The 26,857-nt window shown below is 36.9% G+C and overlaps 1 protein-coding gene across 1 annotated transcript; it reads left to right on the forward strand.

The window, feature by feature from the left end:
- Positions 1–21,100: 21,100 nt before the first annotated feature.
- LOC122047473 (histone H4) lies at positions 21,101–21,790 on the forward strand. Its single transcript, XM_042608806.1, has 2 exons — positions 21,101–21,237; positions 21,341–21,790. Exon 2 carries the CDS (start codon positions 21,374–21,376, stop codon positions 21,683–21,685), a length of 312 nt encoding a protein of 103 aa, XP_042464740.1. The 5' UTR covers positions 21,101–21,237; positions 21,341–21,373; the 3' UTR covers positions 21,686–21,790.
- Positions 21,791–26,857: the final 5,067 nt, after the last annotated feature.

Consider the following 26,857-nt stretch of genomic DNA (forward strand, 5'->3'; position numbering starts at 1 on the left):
CCGTTGAATAGTTAGGGTGTAGGAGGGATTTCAAGGACATGCACTACATTTTGTGATGATTTTTTTTAAAAAAATTATCGCAAAATGAATTTTTAATGAAATCTGCGACAAAAAAGTTATCATTGTGAATAAATCGTCACCAAATTTTGAACATGAATATATCTGAAAAATCTAATTTGTGTTCAAAAATTTATTGATCTCAATATATTAGATTAAATTAATATTCAAAAGCTGGATATAATAAAGAGAATTAGGCGAACGCGAATTAGTTTCATATCATTTCAAACTCTCTAGATCCATCAACCGATTCCAGATAATTTTATTTTTTTATTTTAAAAAATGTTGGTGCAACATCCCTCAGGTCAAGGTTGACCTGGTTAACCAAGCTGAGTCTTGGTTTGGGTTTAGATGTTTGACAATAAGATATTGATCGAAGAAGAGTCAAGTAGGTCAAGGTTGACCGGATACTTGACTGGGAAGTCCTAACAGTGAAGCTAGGCAGATGGGAAGTCCTAGTGAGTGAAGCTAGGCAGATGGGAAGTCCTAGTGAGTGAAGCTAGGCAGATGGAAAGTCCTAGTGAGTGAAGCTAGGCAGATGGAAAGTCCTAGTGAGTGAAGCTAGGCAGATGGAAAGTCCTAGTGAGTGAAGCTAGGTGAAAATCCTGGTGAGTGAAGCCAAGTGAAAGTCCTAGTGAGTGAAGCTAGGCAGATTGAAAATCCTGGTGAGTGAAGCCAGGTGAAAGTCCTAGTGAGTGAAGCTAGGCAGATGGAAAACCCTAGTGAGTGAAGCTAGGTGAAAGTCCTGGTGAGTGAAGCCAGGCAAGGAAGGAAATCCAGATGGATCAAGGATGATCGGACATCTGGTGTTGGGAAGTCCAAGTAGGTCAAAGGATTGACTGGATACTTGGCAAGGAAGGAAATCCAGATGGATCAAGGATGATCGGACATCTGGTGTTGGGAAGTCCAAGTAGGTCAAAGGATTGACTGGATACTTGGCAAGGAAGGAAGTCCAGATGGGTCAAGGTTGACCAGACATCTGGTGGAAGTCCAAGTAGGTCAATGGAGTGACCGGATACTTGGCACGACGAGTAAAAGTCCAAGTGGGTCAAAGGATTGACCGGACACTGGTGGGGAGTCCTAGCAGGTCAAGGGAGTGACCGGATGCGAGGCATGATGTACCAACAGTCAAGGTTGACCGGATGTTGGTTAGGAGGTTTGGGACTTGGTTTTGGGCAAAATTGAGTTGGATCGATCCGTGGATCGACCGTGGATCGATCGCTGGATCGATCCGCATTCTTCCCAAAGAACAGAAGCTCGGATCGATCCGTGGATCGATTCAGGTCCCGATCGATCACCGATCGACGGACGATGCCGCCGATAGCGCCGGATCGATCCGTGATCGATCCAGCGCGCTTCTGAGCACGGACGCTCTGGATCGATCCGTGGATCGATCCAAAGCCTCCCCGATCGATTCAGAACATTCGAATCGATCGGGATCCGACCGTTGCGTCGGGTTTAAAGCCGCAGGCGAGCGTGGTCTTCGGTATCTCTTCACGAGCTCTTCTCAGATTCATTCCAGCTCCTCCACAGCTCTCTACAAGCACGTGATCGCCAGTTCTTGAAGGTTCTTGGAGGCTTTCCAAGTCAAGAGGCGGATCTATTGCAAGAGGAAGAAGTTAGGGTTAGGGTTTTTACTGCACATCTTGTAAGCTTTTGCTTAACTTGTATTTCCCTTTCTTCTTCTTGTATTGAGAGTGTTGTAGGGCTTCTCCGCCTTTGGTAGTTACCATAAAGGAGTGTTATTCATAGTGGAGGGTGTGTGCGTTGGTGTGGATCCTTGGATTAGTCACCTCTTGTGAGGTGGATACCAAGTAAAATCCTAGTGTTAGCGTGCTTGTGTTTGTTTCTGTATTTTCCGCTGCACATCCAAGAAGAAACAAGCAACGCCAAGCAACGTCGAGGAACGAGCGAGCGACGAGCTATTCACCCCCCCTCTAGCTACTTTTGGTCCTAACAAGTGGTATCAGAGCAAGGCCGCTCTTCACCGGAATCATCGCCGGAAGGGTCAAGCATATCAAGAAAAGCTAGAGGGTGAAGAAGTTGGAGCAAATTCTTCAAGTTCAAGATTTTATCAAGCTCAACTTCAAGATGCAATTCCAAGATGGACTTGGATTTGACACAAGGGTGGCTCCACCATACACTTCTACAAGTTTTGATTCTTGGAGATCAAGAATCGAAAACTTTCTTATGATGGAGATAGAGCAATGGTTTGCTCTAATGGAAGGCTTCAAAGCTCCAACGAACTCCAAGGGCAAGCTTCTAAAGAAAAGCAGATGGAGCTCTGAGAAAATTCAAAGGGCGAGGCAAATGACAAAGTGACCAAGCTTTTGGTCAACTTATTGCCTAGCCACATCTTGGCTCGAGTTGGAGAATTCGAAGATGCCAAGGAGCTTTGGAGCAAATTGGCCAAGCTTCATGAAGAGATCCCCTCCACTGTACAAGATCATGAAGAATCCAAAGAGGGTGACTCTATGGAGCAAGACCAAAAGGAGGATTCCGAGGTTGATAGATGCTCAACCTCCCAAGAAGAGGAAATCCAAGAAGCTTCATCCTCAAGGGAATGCAACGAAGGGAACAAGGAGGGAGCATACTCCTTGTTTCATATTCAAGATGATGAAGCCTCCACCTCTAGGATTGAGGGGGAGCAATCCTTGGTGACGCCGGATCAAGAAGAAGGAGAAGCTTCTACATCCGGGTCAAGAGAAGAAGAGGAGGAAGAAGCTTATACCTCCACAAGTCAAGAAAAATCAAATGGAGGAGAATCAAGGTCCGATCAAGAGGAAGCTTCTACCTCCGGATCCAAAGGAAAAGATGCCACCCCTACAAGCAAAGGTATAAATATTTCAATTAATAATAAAAATCATATTATATGCTTTGAATGTAGGGAACATGGGCACTACAAGAGCAAGTGCCCTAAATTAGCCAAGAAGAAGGGCCAAGTGGCACAAAAGGGCAAGGTGAAGCCCAAGGAGACCATCCCCAACACAAAGAAGAGCAAGGAGCATATCATATGCTTCTCTTGCAATCAAAAGGGGCATTACCGGAGTCAATGCCTCAAGGGGAAGAAGATGGTCAAGGCTCAAGGAGGCATTAGTCAAGGGGGAGCCTCCAAGGTAAAGAAGAAGGTAACATTTATTGAGCCTACTCCTTTACATTATGGTAAAAAGCATGATAGTTCTAATTTTTATCATTTTAATGCGATTTACCATAAGAATAGGAAGCATGAGGGCTTTAAGGAAAAGCATGTGGCCCTACATGCCAAAACTACTACACCTAAGGCTAGGAATGTAGGTAAAAGTCTAGGCAAGAACTCTAAGGATTGTAGCTACAAGCCTAGAAACAAAAATGCTCATGGACTTAATGGAAAACCAAAAACTAAGGATTTAATGATAGAAAATCAAGTCTTGAGATCAAGACTTGATAAAATGGAAAAGACCCTAAAAAGGATGGAAAATATCCTAAAAGGGCAAAATGAGCAAAACCTAGGGCTAGGAAAGTCAAAGCCATCAATAGCCATAGAGGTTTGGGATACAAACCAAAGGCTAAGAAGGATGTGCCTAGTTATCATAGGGTTCCATATAGTTATGGAACCAACCCTAGGTTTAGTGGTCAAGTCAAGAATACTAGGAAGTCATCCCTAAGAGTATTTTTGCAACCAGTGACTAAGACTTCTAAGAAGTCTAAGAAAGTCACTAACAAGGTCACAAGGGAGGCTATCCCTAGGGTTGACCTAGAAAATGTGACCAAGGCTTCTAAGAAGCCCAACAAGGTCACTAGGAAGGTATCTAGGGAAGTTATCCCTAGTGAGTACCTAGAGCATCCAAGGAGCACCAATAGGTGTTGGGTTCCTAGGAGCATCTTCTCTACCCCATAGATGGGTTAGAGAGTGTCAACTCCGATTAGAAGGGTAGTTAACCCAACTTTGAGGAAATTGACACTCAAGGAGCATTTTCAAGGTTTTTGTTAACCTTTGAAAATGAAATGGAATTATTATTTACTCCTTGAAAGAGTAAAATGTGCCTAATGGTGGAAAATTGATTTTAATCTTAAAAGGCACATATTGGGAAATTCATAAGAGCTACCAAGTTGGGATTTTGGTATGTTCTTAGGAAATTTAAGGCAATCCGGGCCTTAACTTTGAAGTGCTACTCTTGTGGAAAAATGAAATATGCCAACATTTGAGGATATGCTTAATTTCGACTGGCATAAATTAATCAAGGGAATTAGAAATGCCAATTTAGGCTTTGACATTTTCTTGAAGCACTTTAGGGCAATCTAGGTTTAAGTTGTAAGTTTAGCTAAGGTTTTAAGGATACTTAGATAGTTAATCTAGGTATATTTTATTTATGCTAAATCTTGCCATGATTGTTTGCCCATCATATGTCATGACATCATGTCTATTTTTGCGTTCATGTTTTATTATGAAAAATCCAAAAATACCATGTCATGACATTCATACATCATGTAGTTATAGGATTTTTTTTTGAAAATTATTTCTTTTTGATGTATGTCATAACATTATCATGCATTAAGTTTAATTCCTTGTAATTAAGGACAAAAGGCATTTAACAACACTTATTAACAAGTGACATCCTAGGTGGGTGTCTAATATCTCCAAAATGCCTAGATAGATATGCATGATCCCTAGATTAGGGCAAAACCAAAATCTACATCTCACAAAGACCTATAAGATGACTTGTATGTGTTTTAGTGCACATTAGATACAAGTGAGATGTTAGGATGATGAACAAAACTCAAGATGCTGATTTAGTGCATTCTTTTGAGTTTTAGTTTCATCAAAACACATAGATATGTGTTTTCCCATCATTGGGAAAGCTAATGTACAAGTCATGTGCATTAAGCCCAAGGAATATGGTGGGATATTGGTTTGAAAAAGTTTTCAAAATGATTTTGGAAAACCTTGGTGAAGGCTATCTTTTGATAGTAATCACCATTAAATAGTTAGACACAAACTTAAAGAAAACACTAAAGTTTTTGCAAGTTTTCAAGTTTGTGTCAATCTTTGAAAATATGATGTATTTTCATAGAAAACTATTTTTTCTTGATAATATATGCCCTAAACAATGTCTACACGAAATTTCATAATTTTTGGATTTTTGTAGAATTTTCTAGGAGTTTCTGAAGTTGACTGAAATGGAATTTCAGCAACTATCAGAGTTCCGATCGATCCATGGATCGATTGGAGTGCCTGAATCGATCCATGGATCGATTCAGAAGGCAAATCTCGCGAGCAGTAGCTCGATCGATCCAGGTAGTCTGAATCGATCAGTGGATCGATTCAGAAAGGTTCAATCGATTGGAACCCAACTCCAATCGATCCAAGTTGCTGATTTTGGCTGGGAAAGCCTGATTTCAGCACTTTGAACCTATTTTTAGTCTAGGTACTCATTCCAAACCCTTAAAATACATTTGTATACATAAAAAGGGTGTTTTCGTGTTGAAAACAAGGATGGAATGGTAAAGGAAGGCTAAGTTGAAGTTTAGGTTGAGGTTTGTTTCAAATTTTGAACATTTGAACCTCAAAACTTCTAAATCTGGGTTTCCTAAAGGTTTAGGGATTCCAAGTCATTGTTGGTGCAATGACAGAAGTTTCCACCATGTCTTTAGGGGGAGGGACTCTTTAAAGACATGAAAATTATTTTTCATGAACCTTGGAAGGTGGTTAACCTTCTGTTGTGAACTTGCTCAAGGTTGAGCATTTAAACTTGAAATGGGGATAAATGGGGAGTGGATATCCTCATCATTTCAAGTGGCAACTCAAGTGGTTGAAAATGCTCAAGGTTGGGTATTTGTCAACATTGAGGGAGAAGTTAAGGATAATGAAGGGTATGAGACCTTCGATATTAAGTTGATCACAATGAGTGAAATTGTGATCACGATGAGCAACTCTTCAGGGGGAGAGTCTTCAACAAATGGAGTTGTTGAAGTGTGCCCAAAATTGGAGCATAGGTTGATGTGTGTCCAAAGACGGGTTGATGTGTTTTATTAGTAGGAGGTTGATGTGTGCCAATAGGGGGAGAATGAAAGGAAGTAAGTTAGGTTTTCATTACCTAGAGGGAGTCTGCCCTCTTAGGGGGAGAATGAAAAGCTTAATTTATGGGTTCATTACCTAGTGGCATGAAGAAGGAGGCTATAGGATTAGCCTAACTTACATGTGGGATTGTAAGTGTTATTGTGGTATTGTCAAACATCAAAAAGGGGGAGATTGTTGGTGCAACATCCCTCAGGTCAAGGTTGACCTGGTTAACCAAGCTGAGTCTTGGTTTGGGTTTAGATGTTTGACAATAAGATATTGATCGAAGAAGAGTCAAGTAGGTCAAGGTTGACCGGATACTTGACTGGGAAGTCCTAACAGTGAAGCTAGGCAGATGGGAAGTCCTAGTGAGTGAAGCTAGGCAGATGGGAAGTCCTAGTGAGTGAAGCTAGGCAGATGGAAAGTCCTAGTGAGTGAAGCTAGGCAGATGGAAAGTCCTAGTGAGTGAAGCTAGGCAGATGGAAAGTCCTAGTGAGTGAAGCTAGGTGAAAATCCTGGTGAGTGAAGCCAAGTGAAAGTCCTAGTGAGTGAAGCTAGGCAGATTGAAAATCCTGGTGAGTGAAGCCAGGTGAAAGTCCTAGTGAGTGAAGCTAGGCAGATGGAAAACCCTAGTGAGTGAAGCTAGGTGAAAGTCCTGGTGAGTGAAGCCAGGCAAGGAAGGAAATCCAGATGGATCAAGGATGATCGGACATCTGGTGTTGGGAAGTCCAAGTAGGTCAAAGGATTGACTGGATACTTGGCAAGGAAGGAAATCCAGATGGATCAAGGATGATCGGACATCTGGTGTTGGGAAGTCCAAGTAGGTCAAAGGATTGACTGGATACTTGGCAAGGAAGGAAGTCCAGATGGGTCAAGGTTGACCAGACATCTGGTGGAAGTCCAAGTAGGTCAATGGAGTGACCGGATACTTGGCACGACGAGTAAAAGTCCAAGTGGGTCAAAGGGATTGACCGGACACTTGGTGGGGAGTCCTAGCAGGTCAAGGGAGTGACCAGATGCGAGGCATGATGTACCAACAGGTCAAGGTTGACCGGATGTTGGTTAGGGAGGTTTGGGACTTGGTTTTGGGCAAAAACCAAGTTCTGGATCGATCCGTGGATCGATTCAGCCGTGATCGATCGCGGATCGATCCGCATTCTTCCAGTCAGAAGCTCGGATCGATCCGTGGATCGATCAGGTCCCGATCGATCACCGATCGACGGACGATGTCGCCGCGATAGCGCCGGATCGATCCGTGGATCGATCCAGCGCGCTTCTGAGCACGGGCGCTCGGATCGATCCGTGGATCGATCCAGCCTCCCGATCGATTCGAACATTCGATCGGGATCCGACCGTTGCGTCGGGTTTAAAGCCGCAGCGAGCGTGGTCTTCGGTATCTCTTCACGAGCTCTTCTCGGATTCACGGCTCCTCCACCGCTCTCTACAAGCACGTGATCGCCAGCTTGAAGGTTCTTGGAGGCTTTCAAGTCAAGAGGCGGATCTATTGCAAGAGGAAGAAGTTAGGGTTAGGGTTTTTACTGCACATCTTGTAAGCTTTTGCTTAACTTGTATTTCCCTTTCTTCTTCTTGTATTGAGAGTGTTGTAGGGCTTCTCCGCCTTTGGTAGTTACCATAAAGGAGTGTTATTCATAGTGGAGGGTGTGTGCGTTGGTGTGGATCCTTGGATTAGTCACCTCTTGTGAGGTGGATACCAAGTAAAATCCTAGTGTTAGCGTGCTTGTGTTTGTTTCTGTATTTTCCGCTGCACATCCAAGAAGAAACAAGCAACGCCCAGCAACGAAGCGCACCGAGCGAACGCGACGAGCTATTCACCCCCCCTCTAGCTACTTTTGGTCCTAACAAGTGGTATCAGAGCAAGGCCGCTCTTCACCGGAATCATCGCCGGAAGGGTCAAGCATATCAAGAAAAGCTAGAGGGTGAAGAAGTTGGAGCAAATTCTTCAAGTTCAAGATGATTGTATTCAAATTCTTCAAATTCTTCAAATTCTTCATATCGGAAATCAGTTGATTGACCTAAAGAGCTCAGAATAATATGAAACTAATTTTTATATATTTATATAGTTCTCTTGATTATATTCATACCTTTTAATATCAATTTGATCCAATGTAATGAGATCAGTGATTTTTTGAACATGAATATATGTCAAAAATCTAATTAATGTTTTAAAATTTGTTTATATCAATATATAAGATCAAATTAATATTTGAAGACACGAATATAATCTAGAGAATTATACAAACACGTAGAAACTAATTTTATGTTATTCCGAGCTCGCTAGGTCTATCAATCTTTTTTGGATAATTTTATTTTTTATTTTTTAAAAAATATCCATTCTGCGATAAATCTATGGATGCATTGTCAGATCTACGACGAATTCTCAATTCGCCTTAGAGTTTGCAACGAATATTGACTTCGTTGCAAAATTTGCAACGATTATCGACTTCGTTGCAAAATTTGCAATTAATTTGAAATTTCATCGCAAAGTTTGTAATGAATATTGAATTTCATCGCTAATTGACAACCAATTTTGCAACAAAATATAATTTGTTTATTTTGTTGCTAAATTTATTATAGATTTGGAACGTTTTTTTTTTTGTCTAATTTTTATCCTTAATTCCAATTTTTTTATTGTGCACTGGAAATTATTCCTTACTCTATTGTAGCATATTTGCCTCCTCTAACTAACTGAACAGTTAGGACAAATTTATAAAAGTAAAATTCCTATACTATATTAATTGTGATAGTATTTCCTATTTAATGTTAAAGCAACACGTCTATTCTAATTTAATTAACATGGTTATTATTGAGATATCAAAATGGAATGATGAAATGAAGAAGGATTATGAAACGAACCCTTAAATAAATGAATTTAATTATTGGGTTAACTAGCGATGTAAATGAATCAAATGGTTTATGAATTATTCTGAGCTCCATTCGATAAAAAACTTGTTTGAGTTTGTTCACTACACAAAAACAATTATTTAGGGATGAAAATTTGCAACAAATAATTTTCGTCGCAAATTTACCACGAATTTAGCAATGAACCACTAAATCGTCGCTAATTAGCAACGAAAACAACAACAAAAAAAATTGTGGGAAAATAGCAACAAACATTATTTCGTCGCAAATTTTGTTGCAAATTTAGGACGAAATATGAAATTCGTTAGAAATTTTACGAGGTTTGTGAAAAAAAATATTTTTGTCACAAACATAGAGTAAATTTTCTTTATTCCAGTTTAAGAAAAAACAGATCTGGGACAAACTTTACAATTCGTCCCAAATTAGGGACGAATTTCATAGTTCATCCCAAATTTCAATTTTTTTTTAAATCAGAAAAAATGTGACAAAAATATGAATACACGAGCTAAAGACCTTCTCGGAATCATACGAAATGAGTTCATATTCGTTCGTATCGATCTTCTGATCACAATGATGACATGAAAAAAAAATTTCACCTAATATTTTGAGGTTTTAAAATTTTCGGAAATGAAAATTTTAATTGTGATATAAAAAAATTTATGAACCTCAAAATATTGAGTAAAAAAAATATTTGAGGCCATCATTGCGATCAGGAGATCGATACGAAAGCATAGGAACTCGTTTCGTGTCATTCCGAGGTGTTTAGAACATGCATCCGTATTTTTATCGCTTTATTTCATAATTAAAAAAATACAGATTTGGGGCGAACTTTGAAGTTCGTCCCAGATCTGGGACGAATGTTGGAGTTCGTCCCAAACTTTAAATCTTTAAAAATTCTAAATAAAATCTTTCAAAAAATAAAAACTAGACCTATAGAGCTCCGAATGATAAAGAACAAATTTCTATGCATTCGTATTGATCTTCTGATCATAATGATGACACGAAATAATTTTTCATCTAATATTTTGAGGTTTTTAAATTTTCAGAAATGAAAATTTTAATTGTGATATAAAAAAATTTATGAACCTCAAAAGATTGAGTGAAAAAAATATTTGAGGCCATCATTGCGATCAGGAGATCGATACGAACGCATAGGAACCCGTTTCGTGTCATTCCGAGGTGTTTAGGTCATGCATCCGTATTTTTATCGCTTTATTTCGCAATTAAAAAAAATAAAAATTTGGGACAAACTTTGGAGTTCATCCCAAACTTTAAATCTTTAAAAATTCTAAATAAAATTTTCCAAAAAATAAAAACTTGACCTATAAAGCTCAGAATGACATGGAACAAATTTCTATGCGTTCGTAACGATCTTCTGATCACAATGATGACCAAAAATAATTTTTTTACCTAATATGTTGAGGTTTATAAATTTTCGGAAATGAAACTTTTAATTGTTGATAAAAAAATTTATGAACTTGAAAATATTAAGTGAAAAAAATGTTTGAGGTCATCATTGCGATCAGGAGATCGATATGAACACATAGGAACTCGTATCGTATCATTCCGAGATGTTTAGGTCATGCATCCGTATTTTTATCGCTTTATTCCGCAATTTTAAAAAAATAGAGATTTGGAACGAACTCCAAAGTTCGTCCCAGATCTAGGATGAACTTTGGCATTCATCCCAAACTTTAAATCTTTAGAAATTCTAAATAAAATCATTCAAAAAATAAAAACTAGACCTATAGAGCTCAAAATGACATGGACCAAATTTCTATGCATTTGTAACGATTTTCTGATCACAATGATGACACGAAATAATTTTTTTTACCTAATATTTTGAGGTTTATAAAGTTTTGGAAATGAAAATTTTAATTGTTGATATAAAAATTTATGAACCTAAAAATATTGAGTGAGAAAAATGTTTGAGGTCATTATTGCGATCAGGAGATCGATACGAACGCATAGGAACTCATTTCGTATCATTCCGAGGTGTTTAGGTCATGCATCCGTATTTTTATCACTTTATTCCGCAATTTTTAAAAAATAAAGATTTGGGACGAACTTTGGAGTCTGTCCTAGATCTGGGACGAACTTAAAGGTTCATCCCAAAGTTTAAATCTTTAAAAATTCTAAATAAAATCATTCAAAAAATAAAAACTTGACCTATAGAGCTCGGAATGATGTGGAACAAATTTATATGCACTCATATTGATCTCATGACCATATTAGTGAACTCAAAGACCCAATATAGTTTGCGATAATTAAATTGAAAATATCAAATTGATAGAACCTATGATTTAGTAAAAATAAGAGTTGATTTGAAAAAGTTAAAGTCATGTTGATATTCGAAAATTACGGATCTAATTTTGTTAAGAAGAAAAAATGTTTGAGACCACTAATGTGGTCATGAGAGTGATACGAGCACATGGAAATTTGTTCTATGTCATTCCGAGCTCTCTATGGCTAGTTTTTAATTTTTGAAAGAATTTATTTTGAATTTTTAAGGAAATTAAATTTTGGGACGAACTTCAAAGTTTGTCCCAGATCTGGGACGAACTTCACAGTTTGTCCCAGATTAGGGACGAATTTAATAGTTCGTCCTAGATTCGCGAGCCGCCGGATCCGGGCCTTGCTCGCCACTGGCAGCCCCTGGGAGCTATTGGATCAGGCCCTTGCTGGCCGTTGGTAGCCGTCGGCCGCCGAATTCGGCCCTTCCTGGCTGTTGGCAGCCGCAGACTGCCAAATCCAGACAATACTGGCCACTGCCAGCCGTGCGTTGCCAGATCTGGACCTTACTGGCCGCTGGCAGCCATGCGCGATCGGATATGGCCCCTACGGCTGCTGCCGGCCCATAGTGTAGTAATGTTTGTGGGTGTCCAATAGTATATGTGTTTGTGTACTCGTATATATAATTGTAAACTTCGTATTATTATTTATGCAGGTTAATTTGTATTTGGCGTGGCTTGGAAAGACGCTCATCTTTGTTCTCCATTGTTAGGTATATGTATCTAGATATGTTATTTTAATCATGATAGTATTAGTGTAAGGATGAAATAAATGTGCCTATTATACTATCTAATGTTATTATTTTATTTGTTATATTTTATTCATTTGTATGTGCACTAAGTACATATTCATCATTACTATATTATCATTAGTAATATAGTTTATTGGAAATAGACAAAATGCAAAATGAAAGAAGTTGGATGTATAACAAGAACTTGCCTGATCGTCGCGATTTAACTGATGAGTTTATCACTAGCTTGAGATAATTTTTGAATTTTGCATCTAGTCAAGTTGATTATATGGATGACAATAATATAAGATGTCCTTGTAAAAAGTGTCACAATGGCAAATTTTTACTCTACAATAAAGTTGAAGAACATCTTTGTAGATTTGGATTTATTTCGAAATACTATAATTGGACATCTCATGGTCAATCATTCATAACTGATGATGATTATGCACGAAACATACAAGTCTCAGTTAGTGGTGAGTAGAGTTATTATGATCAATTAAATCCATATCAGAGAATGATTATTGATACAGCAGATCAGAATTTCAATCCCGACATGCATGATACAAGTTCTAGTTATCCTCCACCAGTTGAACAAATGTATACTACTTATACATCACTTTTGGAGGAGGCAGAAGTACCAGGCGTTAATGAAACATATACTAAATTTCAAGAAGTGTTGAGTGCTGCTGATGAACCATTATGGGTTGGTTGTAACACTCACACAAAATTATCTCTCACTACAAGACTGTTGAATGTCAAGGCTGAGTGTTATGTGTCGGAATATTGTTTTAATAAGTTTGTTCAAACTTTTGAAGAGGCATTGCCGCGTGATAATATATTGCCCAATGATTTTTACAGTATTAAAAAACTCATTAAAGAATTAGGTCTTCCAGTGGAAAGAATTGATGTATGCAAAGATGGTTGTATGCTATATTGGGGAGACGATGCAGTGCAGATGTTTATAAATTCTGTAATCAAGATAGGTATAAGACCATCAGAAAAAGTCAACGACGACGTAAATCATACAGTCATTTATTTTATTTGCCTTTAACTCCTAGGTTACAAAGAATTTATGCATCAAAGACAACTGCTGAACATATGACGTGGCATGCAAATCATCAAACAGAAGATGGACTAATGTGTCATCTATCAGATGCAGAGGCGTGGAAAAATTTTGATAGAACATATCCTGAATTTGCAAAGGAGACTCGAAATATTAGATTAGGTCTTTGTGTTGATGGATTTGCTTCGTTTGGCAAATCAGGGAAAAATTATTCATGTTGGCCAGTTATTTTAACTCCGTATAATCTTACACCTGGGATGTGCATGAAAACACCTTATATGTTTTTAACATTGGTTGTACCTAGGCCGCAAAATCTGAAGAAGTTAATAGATGTTTATTTGCAACCTTTGATTGCAGAATTGAAACAATTATGGGATGAAGGTTTTCCTACATACGATGTGCATACTAATCAGATGTTTATAATGAAAGCTGCTCTTCTTTGGACCATAAATGACTTTCCAGGTTATGGTATGCTATTAGGTTGGAGTACTGCTAGGATCTTAGGATGTCCAACATGTATGGAGAGATCAAAATCAATAAGATTGAAACATGGGAAGAAGCCAAGTTATTTTGATTGTCATAGATAATTTTTATCACTAAATCATAAGTTCAGAAGGAATAAAGATGAATTCACTAGGAATAGAATTGAAAGAACACCTCCTCCATAAAGATTGACGGGTCAAGATATTTGGTACAGAGTGTTACACTTTTCATCTGTTATTGAAGACCCACATGGTACAACATATGAATATGAAAGTACACATAAATGGACAAAACAGAGTATTTTTTGGGATTTGCCATATTGGTATAGTCATTTAATACATCATAATCTCGTTGTAATGCATATTGAGAAGAATATTTTCGGTAATCTGATAAATACAGTGATGGATATCAATGGGAAAACCAAAGACAATCTCAATGCTAGAAAAGATATGCGACTCCTTTGTAAAAGACCCACTCTTGATGTCGATGAAAATAGTAGGGATCAAAGCCAAAAGCAATTTATACATTGAATAAAGATTAGAGACGTGTTGTTTGTGAATGGTTGAAATTTTTAAAATTTCCAGACAGTTTCATTTCTAATCTTGGAAGATGTGTCGATATGACAGAATACAAATTGATTGGTTGAAAAGTGATGACTGTTATATATTTATGCAAAGACTTATTCATATTGTTTTAAGGAAGTATTACCAAATTTTGTATGGGGTACAATTACAGAGTTAAGTATTTTTCTACACGATATTTGCTCAACTGTTTTGAGACACTCACACATGGAGACTTTAGAGAGAGACATTCCAATTATTTTGTGTAATTTGGAAAGAATATTTCCACCCTCATTTTTTGATTCTATGGAACATCTTTTGGTTCACTTGCCATACGAGGCTAAAGTTGGAGGACCTGCCCATTTTCGATGGATGTATCCATTTGAAAGGTAAAATTTTCATCTGCTATATTTCGACAAATTGAATGCATAAAAATATACTCATTTTATTATATAATTAATCTAATATAATTTGTTTTATTGCAATCAGATTCTTATATCATTTGAAGAAAAAAAAAATCAAAAATAAGGCACATGTTGAAGCATCTATTGTTAATGCATATATTATGGAGGAGGTAACAACTTTTGCTTGATATTATTTTGAGCCTCATGTTCAAAGCAAACGACAGCGATCAGGAATAAACGATGAAGGTTCAATTGATCCCAATATAAACTCATTCTTAATTTTTAGCTACCTTGGTTGACCAAGTGGAACATGTAAGGAGAGATACTTAACTGGTCAAGAATGACAGACAGCTCATGCATATGTTTTATTGAATTGTCCAGAAATATCATCATATTATAAGTTAGTATATATTTTTAATTTTTTATATTTCTTATGTCGTAACTTTTAGTGTTATAATTTAACTTTTTTATCATAGGATTTTTGAAAACTTATATTCTGGCTTATCACCACAAGAGTTTGATCGCTTATGCGAAGAAGAATTTGCACCATGGTTGAAATCATTTGTAAGTAGTCAATTTAAATTTGAATTTTAAATATGAATGTTTGTAATAATTGTCAAATTTGAATTTAGGTTCATGATAATCAAACTCAGATTGAGCAAGAATTGCTTATCCATCTAGCATGGGGTCCGAAAGCAATGGTACGCACATGACCAGTGTATTTCATAAATGGATATAATTTTCATATTCAAGAATATGGAATGGGAAAGAGTACGATGAATAGTGAAGTTTGTGTTAAGTCATCCAATGATGGAGATGCAAGAAATGATTTTTGTGGCTTATTGGATGAAATTATAGAGGTAGCATACCCTGGCCTAGAAATGCGAGTTATTTTATTCAAGTGTTGCTGGTTTGACCCTATCAGAGGGATGAAGGTGCATCCACAATATAATTTGGTTGAAATAAATCATAAAAGATTTTATAAAAAATATGAACCATTTGTGTAGGCACAACAAGCAATTCAAGTATTATATGCTTCATATCCTAGTTTGAAATGTGACAAAATTGATTGGTGTGCTATGTGTAAAACGAAGGCACGAAAAAAAATTGAGGAACATTGGGAGGACATTGCTTATCAGCAAGAGGAGGTTACTAATACATTTCATATAAAAGAATATATTATTCCAACGTTACAAGATCCCACCGGAATAGTGATAAATGTGGATACAACTGAAATTGATGATGATGAGGAGGAGGAGGAGGAGGAGGAGGCGGAGGAAGAGGATGAAGACTTTGAGTTTTTATAATGAGTAAGTTTTTATATTTTATTTTCATATATTATACTGCTTTATTAAGAATAAATTTATTTTCAATTTGTAATTCTCAAAACTCATAGTTCAATTAGTTTATTTGTCTCAAATATATACAAAATTGTTTCATTTTTAAAGTTATATGTCTTATCTGTTAATACTCTGTATTTTTTTATAGATAATTACAATTTATATCTTATCGTCTTCTCGGGGTTCGTGGATTCACTTTTTTCTTAGGAAATATGGTAAGTTCTTTGGTTTCATATTATTTATTATGAAACAAATTTGTATTAAATTTATCATTTGTTTGAATTTTCAGAATCTCTTTCCACGAGGTGGTCGCAGACGGAGCGCTCAGCATACACCACCTACAGACACTATATCTACGCCCCCACCTAATCAGGCAAGCACTGCAGGATCGTCGCATATACCTTCAACAATACCTTCCTGTGCACCATCGCCTTCCCCTTCCCCTTCGGCTGTACCTTCGCCGATCGAGTCCCCAGTAGCCTCTTCCATTCCTTCCCAACATCCGATTGCTGAGAGGCAAGACACTCGAGAGTCTATAGCCCCTTGTGGAGATTTGTAAGTAAAATTAAAATATTTTATTTTATCAACTTCCATAATTATTTAACATGTTTTTTTGTAAATTATAATAGGTTCGATAATTCTATTCATGTTATTCACGAGATTAATAGAATCGTGAATAACCATTGGAGAGGGGACTCGATGAGTTATAATAGCACTCCAGCACCGACTAGAGAGCTATGGTGGAGTGAATTTAAGGTATATCTCATTTGTTTTATATCTTAAATGAAAGTAAATATATAAATAATTATTTTTTCTATTACAGCGATCATTCACTTGGGACATGAGTGATGACATGGAAATAAGAAGGATTTTCATGAAAAAATGTGGCGATCACATTCGCCATGTACTCAATCATGCGAAGTCAAAGGGAAAAAAACTACCATTCGTTACTGAGGAAAACTGGATAAGGATTTCCAATTATTGGGAAACTGAGGAGTTTAAAACAAGAAGTCACTAGAATAAAACAAATCATTCTTTTAATTCTGGAGACATGTTTGCTACATATACAGGAGGATCTATCAATATTGATGAGTATAGACGTAGATTGGTAATTTTTTAACACTCCCATTATTTTCTTACTCTATTTGACACTATTTAATTATCTTTAATCATCTTTTTTTAGTCCAAAGAACTAGGAAAGGAGCCTACATTTATAGAAACTTTTACCGGCACCTTTCAGAAAAAAAGATAAGACTTGGAGTGGGGACAGAGCTAGAGCAATCAAGGTTTGAATAAATTTTTGATCTAAATTTATACCTTAGATTCTATTATTAATGTACCCACTATTATAACTTAATGTTATTATAATTATAATTTATTTTTTATTACAATACAGGAGAAATATGATGAACTAGAGGCAGCACAGAGATGTTCTAGTTCTACTAGTGCAGATATGGAGGGGTCTGAGCCATCTGTTGGTACTAATTTAAATTTATGGCTACAAGCGAGTGGAGGGTCAAAAAAATGAGGAAAGATATTTGGAATGAGTTCTTTGAGCAGAACCTATAGAGTTGGCCGTATTTCTTCTTCCTCCTCACATACCCAACAGATGAACCACTTGACTGAAGATGTTTCACAGTTGAAGGATATTTTAAATGAAAGGGATGAAGAAATGAGACAAATGCGCCTAAATCAAGAATTGATTTTACGCTATTTTAAGTTAATTTCTGCTCCAAGTCAGAATCCTCCCGGTGACAGTGATGATGGTGATCACGATGATGGCGATGGTGGTGGATCTTAGTTAAATTATGGTAAGTTTTATATTAGATTTTTTTTTTTTTTTTTGCATTTATGTTATAGTTCCTTTAAAAATTTTATTTTACCTTGATACTTTGCATGTTATGCCATGTTTTATATTTTTGATTTGTCTATTACTAATCTATACAAATTTAGTTATATATGTTTCAATACTTTTATTTTGTCATAACATTTGATACATGTATTTTGATTATATTATCTATATATTTTTATTACACTTAATTAAAAGTTTTATTTCTTGTATGTTTCATGCAAATAAAGATAAATGATATTTTTTTTGCTATCTAAGTCTTTGATATATTATGATAACCATGTATTAGGACCATGTCTCTAGATTTATTTGGTTAATCTTTCCTGGATTTCTTGCTTCTTCTAGCTATGAAACTTCACTGTTTATGTTGAAGTGATCTTCTAATAGTTAGTGGGTTTTGTGCAAAGTTGAAGCTCGCCTTGAAGAGATGAAAGAAAAAGAATTGGGATAATTGAAGAAAACTTATTTCCTACTTTGGTTGATTTGTTTACCCCTCTCTTATCTTTAACAGAATGACCAAGATTTCCTTGTAGCCATTAGGAATCACAAGGAAATTTAAAGAATGAGACAAGCAAAGATAAAAGCAAGGGGACATGGCATTGAAAGATTTATTTTTATCATGCACTCAAATAGCCAATTTTCTTGTAGGTTACGTGATACTCCAAATGAACATGAAAAGATTTATTTCTAACCAAATACAAGTTTCTTAGGAAACGTTACAGAATTATTCTAGGATCTTCTTCATGTGAACAATAACTGCTAACAATTATATTTCTAATTTTCATTTATGTTGAGTTTCCAAATTGCTCTTGTTGTTATTCTGAAAACCCATATTAAGAAAAGCAAGTTCAATATAGGATGCTATCATGAGCATAATCCGGCTTGTAAATCTACAAGATCTAATACTCAATTTAGGATGCCATCAAGGAATTAATTAATTACTTTTTCTTTATTATAGAATCGTTAATTTTCTTAGTTTTCTTCTTTTTAAAACAAGACAATATTTAACTTGTTAGTTGCATAATTTTTAGATGTCTTATTTCAATATGATATCATTGATATGTTTTAGATATATATTTTTTTGTTATAAATGTTAGTTATTATTCATTTGTAATTTGATGTAGGAAAAGGAGAACGAAGCATGGAAGAAGGTGCATGAAGCTCCCGAAGCATGACGATTAGTATTTTATTTTATGCTTTGATGTATTTGTTATTTGGATTGTGAGTTGTTGAGCCAAATTAGTTCTTGTTTTTATGTGTAAATATGATGTTTGTTGAATTGACATATTTGAATGTTAGATATGGGATGCGTAGTTGTTTGGATGTGTATAAATATGATGTGTGTTGAAGTTTGGTATATATTTTAAATTTGAATGTATTTGATATGGGATGTGTAGTTGTTTGGATGTGTAGTTTTGTTTGTTTGGATGTGTATAAATATGATGTGTGTTGAAGTTTCGTATATATTTTAAATTTGAATGTATTTGATATGTAAAATAGGATAAAGAAAATAAAGATGTAAGGGTTCTGAGTTATTATATTTTGGGATAAAATTTGGGACGAACTAGGGTTCGTCCCAAATTAAGGACGAATTTGAGTTTGTCCTAAATTTGGGACGAATCCAAAATTCGTCCCTAATTTGGGACGAACCTTAGGACGAATTTGGGTTCGTCCCAAAATCTGAGTTACCTTGATTTTCCACAAATTAGGGATGAATTTTGGATTCGTTTCTAATTTAAGACGAACCTTGGGACGAATTTTGGTTCGTCCCAAAGTTGGGACAAATCTTTTTCGTCCCAAAATCGGGACGAATCTTTTTCGTCCCGAATTCGGGATGAATTTTGGTAATTCGGGACTAATCTTTTTCGTCCCGAATTCGGGATGAACCTTGAGAATGCGGGTAAACTGCATTTTGGGATGAACCAAAATTCGTGCCAAATTTGAAGACACTATGCAGTGTATATTTGCAACAAAATTTGTGACGAAAACTATAGTTCGTCGCAAAATTTGGGACGAATAATTTTTTTTCGTTGCAAAATTTAGCAACGACTGATTTGCGACAAATATATTTTTGTCACAAAATTTGTCGCAAAAAATTTTGCGACGAAAATTTGTCCCTAATTTTTTTTTTTTTTTTAGTGGTTCATTTATCTTATCGAGCCGAGCTCGAGCCCGATTTCGAGCTCGACAGTTTTATCGAGTCGAGCTCGAGCTCAAGGATATTCGGCTCGTGAGCTCGTGAATATGTTCATTTATAGGCTCGCGAGCTCGAGCTCGAGCTCGGCTCGTTTAAAGGGCTCGAGCTTGGCTCGTTTAAAGAGCTCGAGAACATGTTTATTTATAGGCTCGTGAACTTGGGCTCGAGCTCGGCTCGTTTAAAGGGCTCGAGAACATGTTTGTTTATAAGCTCGTGAATTCGGGCTCGAGCTCGAGCTTGGTTCGAGTAAACGGCTCGCGAACATGTTCAATGATGTCTTTAGTTTAGAAATTTAATGTAGTAGTTTGGGATGTTCAATAATGTGTTGAGTTTATATTATTCTAGTTGTTAGGTTTGTTGAATATTTATACAAATGAGTTTTCGAGCTCGCTTAGCAAGTCTGCAAAACAAGCTCTAAAACGAGCCCGAAAACGAGCCTGCAAATGAGCCCGAGCTTGCTTAATGAGTTAGACTCGTTAATTATGATAATCGAGCTAATAACGAGCTAAACTCGAACTGTTCGCGAGCTTGGTAATTCCAAAACGAGCCGAGCTCGAGTCTTTTGATAAAAGTTCGTTTCAAACTCGAGCCGAGCTTAAGCCCGAATATAACTTAAATGAACTAAGCTCGAGCTTAATACTATTTAGCTCGATTCAGCTCGTGTACATCTCTAGGGTTAACATACCCATACAATGCATATTGGGGCTGGAAAATCAACGAAGTTAGAACCGACTTAAAGGCCCATGAAAAACGTTAATGGGTTTACCGGTCCAAATTCGTCAACCCATTAGCTTTGGTTGTTCTAATTACAATCAAACTCGAGAATCGTTTAGTTTTTTGATCTTTTATATATAATAAAGTGACATATTTATGGAAAATATGTGTTAATTAGTTAATTTTCAAATTTCATATGCAAAAAACAAAATTGGACCGAAATAAAAAGAGAATACTTCACATCCTAAAACTCGATCTAAATATGTTGCCACTTTAAAATATGAAAAAGTCAATTTGATTTTTTTTTTTACTTCGCATTCTAATCATATTTCCATTTTTTTTACTTCTGTTTTTACCCGTGCCAATTAAAAAATAAAATAAAATTTTAAAAAGTTAATTTGATTGTTATTTTTTTATTTCGAGTGAAAGGCGAAATCATTAACGATCCGTGTGACCCCTATTAATGCGTCATCTGCCGTCCGTTTCCTGTTAATCAAGGGTGTAGATTTTACACTGCTCCGCCTCACGGTTGCGCCTTGCGCGCATCGCCCTATTGCGCTATAAGCCCGCTCGCACCCGACCCAACTCCATCGCTTCCTCCAAGTTTCGCAGATCTCGCAGCCTTCAGGTACGCACCGAATCCCCGATATCTCTTCCTCAATCGACGTTTCTCATCTTTCGAGCTTCAAAATTTTTTTTGTTTGCTGTAAATTGGCCTCGAATTTGGGCAGAAATCAGTCGATCGAGAGCTCGATTAGGCCGAGATGTCTGGAAGAGGAAAGGGCGGCAAGGGATTGGGCAAGGGCGGCGCGAAGCGCCACCGCAAAGTGCTTCGCGACAACATCCAGGGCATCACCAAGCCGGCGATCCGGCGCTTGGCAAGGAGGGGCGGCGTGAAGCGCATCAGCGGCCTGATCTACGAGGAGACGCGCGGCGTCCTAAAGATCTTCCTCGAGAACGTGATCCGTGACGCTGTGACCTACACGGAGCACGCTCGGAGGAAGACCGTCACCGCCATGGACGTCGTCTACGCGCTAAAGAGGCAGGGAAGGACTCTGTATGGCTTCGGTGGTTAATTAGAGATGCCTATTTACTGGAAATAATTCCAAAGTATAATGTCGTAGTTAGATTGTTGTTATGTAATGTGTTTTGAATTTGATCGTGTTGTCTTATATTACTAATCTTAGTTCTTAGATTTCCAGAATTAGTTTTTAATATAATTTAAGTGACTTTATATATTTGGGTAATTAAAAAAATGATTAATTAGATTGGATGATTCGATAATATTGAGCTTAGGATTGTTGGCTTGGGGTAAATCAGGTGCTCTTAGTGGGCAGTTTAGGAGCTCAATATTTTTTAATTGCGTGTTTTATTTGGAATAATTTTTTTTATAAATTTGTCGTAGTATGGATTTGAATTGTGGATATTTGGAAGATGATGTTTTCCTTTAAGTCTTGGTATGATTAAATATATGTTAGATGTGATTGCTAAATCTTTTCTTGAAAATTCTTTTTATTTTAAACTCTTCATTAGGTTTTCAAATGAATGATCACTCCAATAGAAAAAAAATGATTATATATTTACTTTTATTTAAATATAAAATAAATGTGACATACCTTAAATTTACTTCATCATATCTCTTTTGTGGGTGATGCAATGTTTGTATAAGTCATTGAATCTCTTTTTCAATGATTATTCATGATTTATTAATCTTGTGAATTAAACGTACAAAAATTTCAAACCTATCATAAAGTTATAAACAAAGTTAAAAATCAATGGTTATTCATGATTTATTAATCTTGTGAATTAAACGTACAAAAATTTCAAACCTATCATAAAGTTATAAACAAAGTTAAAAATTATGATAGTTGAAAAAAAATAAATTAATTTTTAGTACTTACAAATCTCTACAGGAATTATACATTTTTGAATGCGTTTCAACTCAATAATCGAGTATCTGGGGAAAGATGATGGATGAGTACTAGTGACTTTCATAGCGAAGGTGAATAGAAGGTAGTTGCGAAGGTGCATGAGAAGGACTTGCTTGATGACAAATGCTGAATCTGACAGTGACTGGCTCTGAAAACTCCGCCTACAATCACTCCGTCGAAAGATGTTCTAAAAATTCAAATATAGGATAAAGTAAATTATAAATTTGATGCATAATGAAAAAATATTAAAAAAATTTACAATATTCACTAGGAGATATCGGAATATGTGTAAAAACTATGATGACAAGATGAATAAAATATGATAATTTTTGTTAAATTAAGATAACAAAACATAACATTACCAAAAATCAAAGTCTTCATTGTCATTGTCTTTCTCATCCCCATCTTCATTGTCATCCTCCCCCCTCTTCATCATCATCATTCTCATGAATTTCATTTGCATCAATGTTTATCACTACTCCACTAAGATCTCGTAACGTTGGAATGGTTAGTTAGAGTCCTAGAGCCAATCATTTGATGATTGTATGGACTCATTGTATCATATTCTTGTATATTAATAAAGGCATTTGTTTGGTTATTATACTTATTTGTATTAGTGCCAAATAGACTAAGTATAATAGCGTCCTTGAGTAAAAGGTTCATACCTATATCAATCGATTAGTTGAATCGATAATGAGATGATATAGGGAACACTACTCTAAATCATTCCTAGTCGAGTATTAACATTCAGGGACAATGTTAATGCAATAAGACTAGCATGTAGGTCAGCTCGATGACTTGATCTCACAAGTCATGGATATAGAGATATCAAGCTGACACATGGGTATACATTGGAGAATGTATACTGAATGACCCGCCATGAGAAAGTATCATGGATCGTTATATGAGTGTCATATACTTTCTCATATGGCTATTAGTATGACTATTAGTCCTTAGACCTGAAGTCACCATAGATCCCTACATAAGGAGTTATGTACTTTGGTTTCGTCAAACGTCACCGTGGCGGGTGGACTATAAAGGCGATTCTTGGGTATATAACGATTTATGCAGAGGATGTGAGTGATGTAGATGGGATCTATCCTCCTATATGTGGGAGTGACATCGATATTCTTGATAGAGTAAGACCACGAAGTGTATGGCCATACCCAAATGAGTCAATATGAGATATTGAGCTCATTTGATTGAGTGAGTCTACTTGGAATTCAAGATTTAGATTGGTCAGAGGATGACACGGTCTATGTCTCACATTGATCAATCTAGATGTCTAGGATAGAAGGACACTTGTCATATATTATGAGGAGTCACAATTAGTAGTCACAAGGTGATGTTGGATCTCAACATTTCTTGTAACTTGGGTAGCAATGATGTATTGCTAGATGCCGCTCATTGCTTATGTTTTCTAAAGGAATTTAGAAACATTGCCAACGTTACAAGAACCTATTGGGTCACACACAAAGAATAAGTGGATGGAGATTGAGTTCATATGATGAACCAATTGGATTAAGTTCATATGATGAACCAAGATGATTAGATTCATTTGATGAATCAAATTGGATTAAGAGTAATCCAAATTGGGCTAATTGAGTTGGACTCAAGTTGATTCATGTATTCAATGAGTCTAATTTAGATTATGACTCATTAAATCAACTTAATTTGATGAATTAGATTCATTATATTAAGTTGGCTTGAATCAAATGGTTAGATTAGATCAACCATGGAAGAGATTTGGTCAAGTTTGACTTGACTTGAGAGGGAGAGGAAGAGTCAAGTTTGACTTGACTAATTTCCACATCATTAGTGAGATGGCAAGATGTGGACCAATGATGATGCTCCACATCATCATGGTATGCCACATCATGGAGGTTACAAGCCTCCATTCTCATTAATGTGGCCGGCCACATTAAATGAGTATGAGTTACTCATGTGGCCGGCCACACAAGTGAATCAATGGGAATGAATTTTGATTCATTGCTCTCATTCATTTCATCTTCTTCCTCTAGCCATTCTCTTCTCCCTTTCCTCCTTCTTGGCCGAGAGTTTCAAGCAAGGTGAAGAGGAATGTGTTAAGGTCCAAAGAAAAAGGTGAAGTGAAGGTCACAAAGGAGGACACCTAGAGGAGTATGTGAGATTCCTTTCCTTTCTCTCCTTTCTCCCTTTTCAAATCCTATCCGAGAGCTCTAGAAAGTGCTAGCACACTTGGGGCTCTCTTCTCCATCCTTTGAGTGTGAGAGACACTCCTTGTTCGTGTGGATATCACTAGAGAAGTATCTATCTTGATACTTTAGAGATCCGACACGTACCTTGGACAAGCGGGATTTTGCGAGGGCACGCATCGAAGGTATAAAGTGTTTTCCTTTGTAGATCTATTGTAGATCGTAGTTTATAACTCGTACTTGTGTTTTCGAAATTTTTCCTTGCACGGATCCTACGGCTTTGGGTGATTCGGGGTTTCCGCGACGCGAAAAGCGGTTTTCGCGGTCCGAAAAACCCAACAGTGGTATCAGAGCCACGTGCAAGGCTTGTACGAGTTTAATTTTTGGTTTTATGAAAACTAAAGTTTCTGTAATTTTCTGTAAAATTATGTTTTTATAGTTTTTATGGGTAATTTTTCCGTAGAAGCGAAGCACAAGTGTCTCGGCTACTGGAAAGATTTTTCCAAAACGGCTTCGTTTTGCCCCAAATCCGTTTGGGACAGCGGGCTTGGGTGCCATTAGATCGCAAAGGAGCAACTCACGATGGTTAGATCGTGGGTAGGGGTACTGCCCCTAACCCCGCAAGGGGATTTGCTCCGCGATTGCACCTGAAATCGCTAAAAACGAATCCGCCGGGAAGATTTTTCCGAAACGGCAATGTCTCGGCCCAAATCGTTTTGGGACAGCGGGTTTAGGCGCTGTTGGATCGCAAAGGAAACCTCGCGATGGTTAGATCGCGGGTAGGGGCGCTGCTTCCGCGATTGCGCCCGAAACCGCTAAACGGGACTGCCGGGAAATTTTACTCGTAAAAATTGTAAAAATTATTTTTAAAATTATAGAAAATTATGAAAATATATAATTTTGTGATAGTCATGGCCCAAAACCCAATATGATTGGATTGTGTTGTAATTCATAATACGGCCTGCGTGCCGTTATGTGTTTGCGCGTGTTGTATGTTTTATTTTTCCGCGACCTGCGCGTCGTGCCTTTCTCTTATATTCTTGTTGTAAATTAGATTTAGACTCGAATGTAACTCGAGTTTCAAATTGTAATGTACAAATTGGAGCGGTGGAGGGTCCACACGAGACGGAGTTCCGAGGCGGGCACGAGCAACACAAGGTGGTCAAAGGGAGGAGCTTGGAGAAGCTGTTGACCCTAGGTTGACCATTCGATCTTCTCATTGGCTTGAGAAGATCGTAGTAGGGCCATGACTAAATCACAAATATATTAATTAGTTAATTGCTTATGTATATGATGCATGTTTAATAAGTAATTAATTAATTAGTGCCTTACGATTAGATTAGATCTAAGTCGTGCACATGATGCACCCTTGCGATTAGATTAGATCTAAGTCGTGCACAAGATGCATCCTTTTCGATTAGATTAGATCTTGATCGAACCAACTCTAAATGCCTAACCGTGCCGTGATACCTATCACTACCTCGATCACATGTATTGTTGAATCTGCCAAAGCAGAGCAATACATATTATCTTGGTAGGGTACGGAGGGACAATCTTGGTCCCGCCTATCAACGCATGGGTGAATACAAACTCAATTAGATTGAGTATTCCTAGTTACTCGGTTGGATCGAGTCAACTATAGGCATTCTTCCAATAGTTGGAATGATAGGTCAAAATCACATCTATATTAACTCTCGGGCGTATTAGCCAAAGCTAACTCGAGTTTTAATATAAATGCGGATATTGATTTTATAAACAAGAGTTGCATAGAGATGTAATTGGTAATTGTTACCTACCGATCATACTAAGCCTTGGGCGTATTAGCCAAAGCTAACTCAAGGGTTAGTATGATGTGGATCTTGTCCCACAAGAATTATAGAATTCAGTGGGAGCATCATTTAATTAAAGGCCTAATTAAATGATTTTAAAAGAATATGATATTTATTTATGCAAATTTTTCTGTTGTAGATAACCATCACGTCGAATACGAACTCTTTCTCCTTGCGTTCTGTCCTTAAGAAGGACAAGCTCAACGGAGCAAATTTCCTGGACTGGTGCAGGAACACGAGAATAGTTCTCACTCGGGAGCGTAAGCTGTTGGGCGGCCCATTCAAGGCTCCTCCTTGCCACGCTGGTGGGATGC

Source organism: Zingiber officinale, chromosome 1B, assembly GCF_018446385.1.
Source record: "Zingiber officinale cultivar Zhangliang chromosome 1B, Zo_v1.1, whole genome shotgun sequence".
Lineage (NCBI taxonomy): Eukaryota > Viridiplantae > Streptophyta > Magnoliopsida > Zingiberales > Zingiberaceae > Zingiber > Zingiber officinale.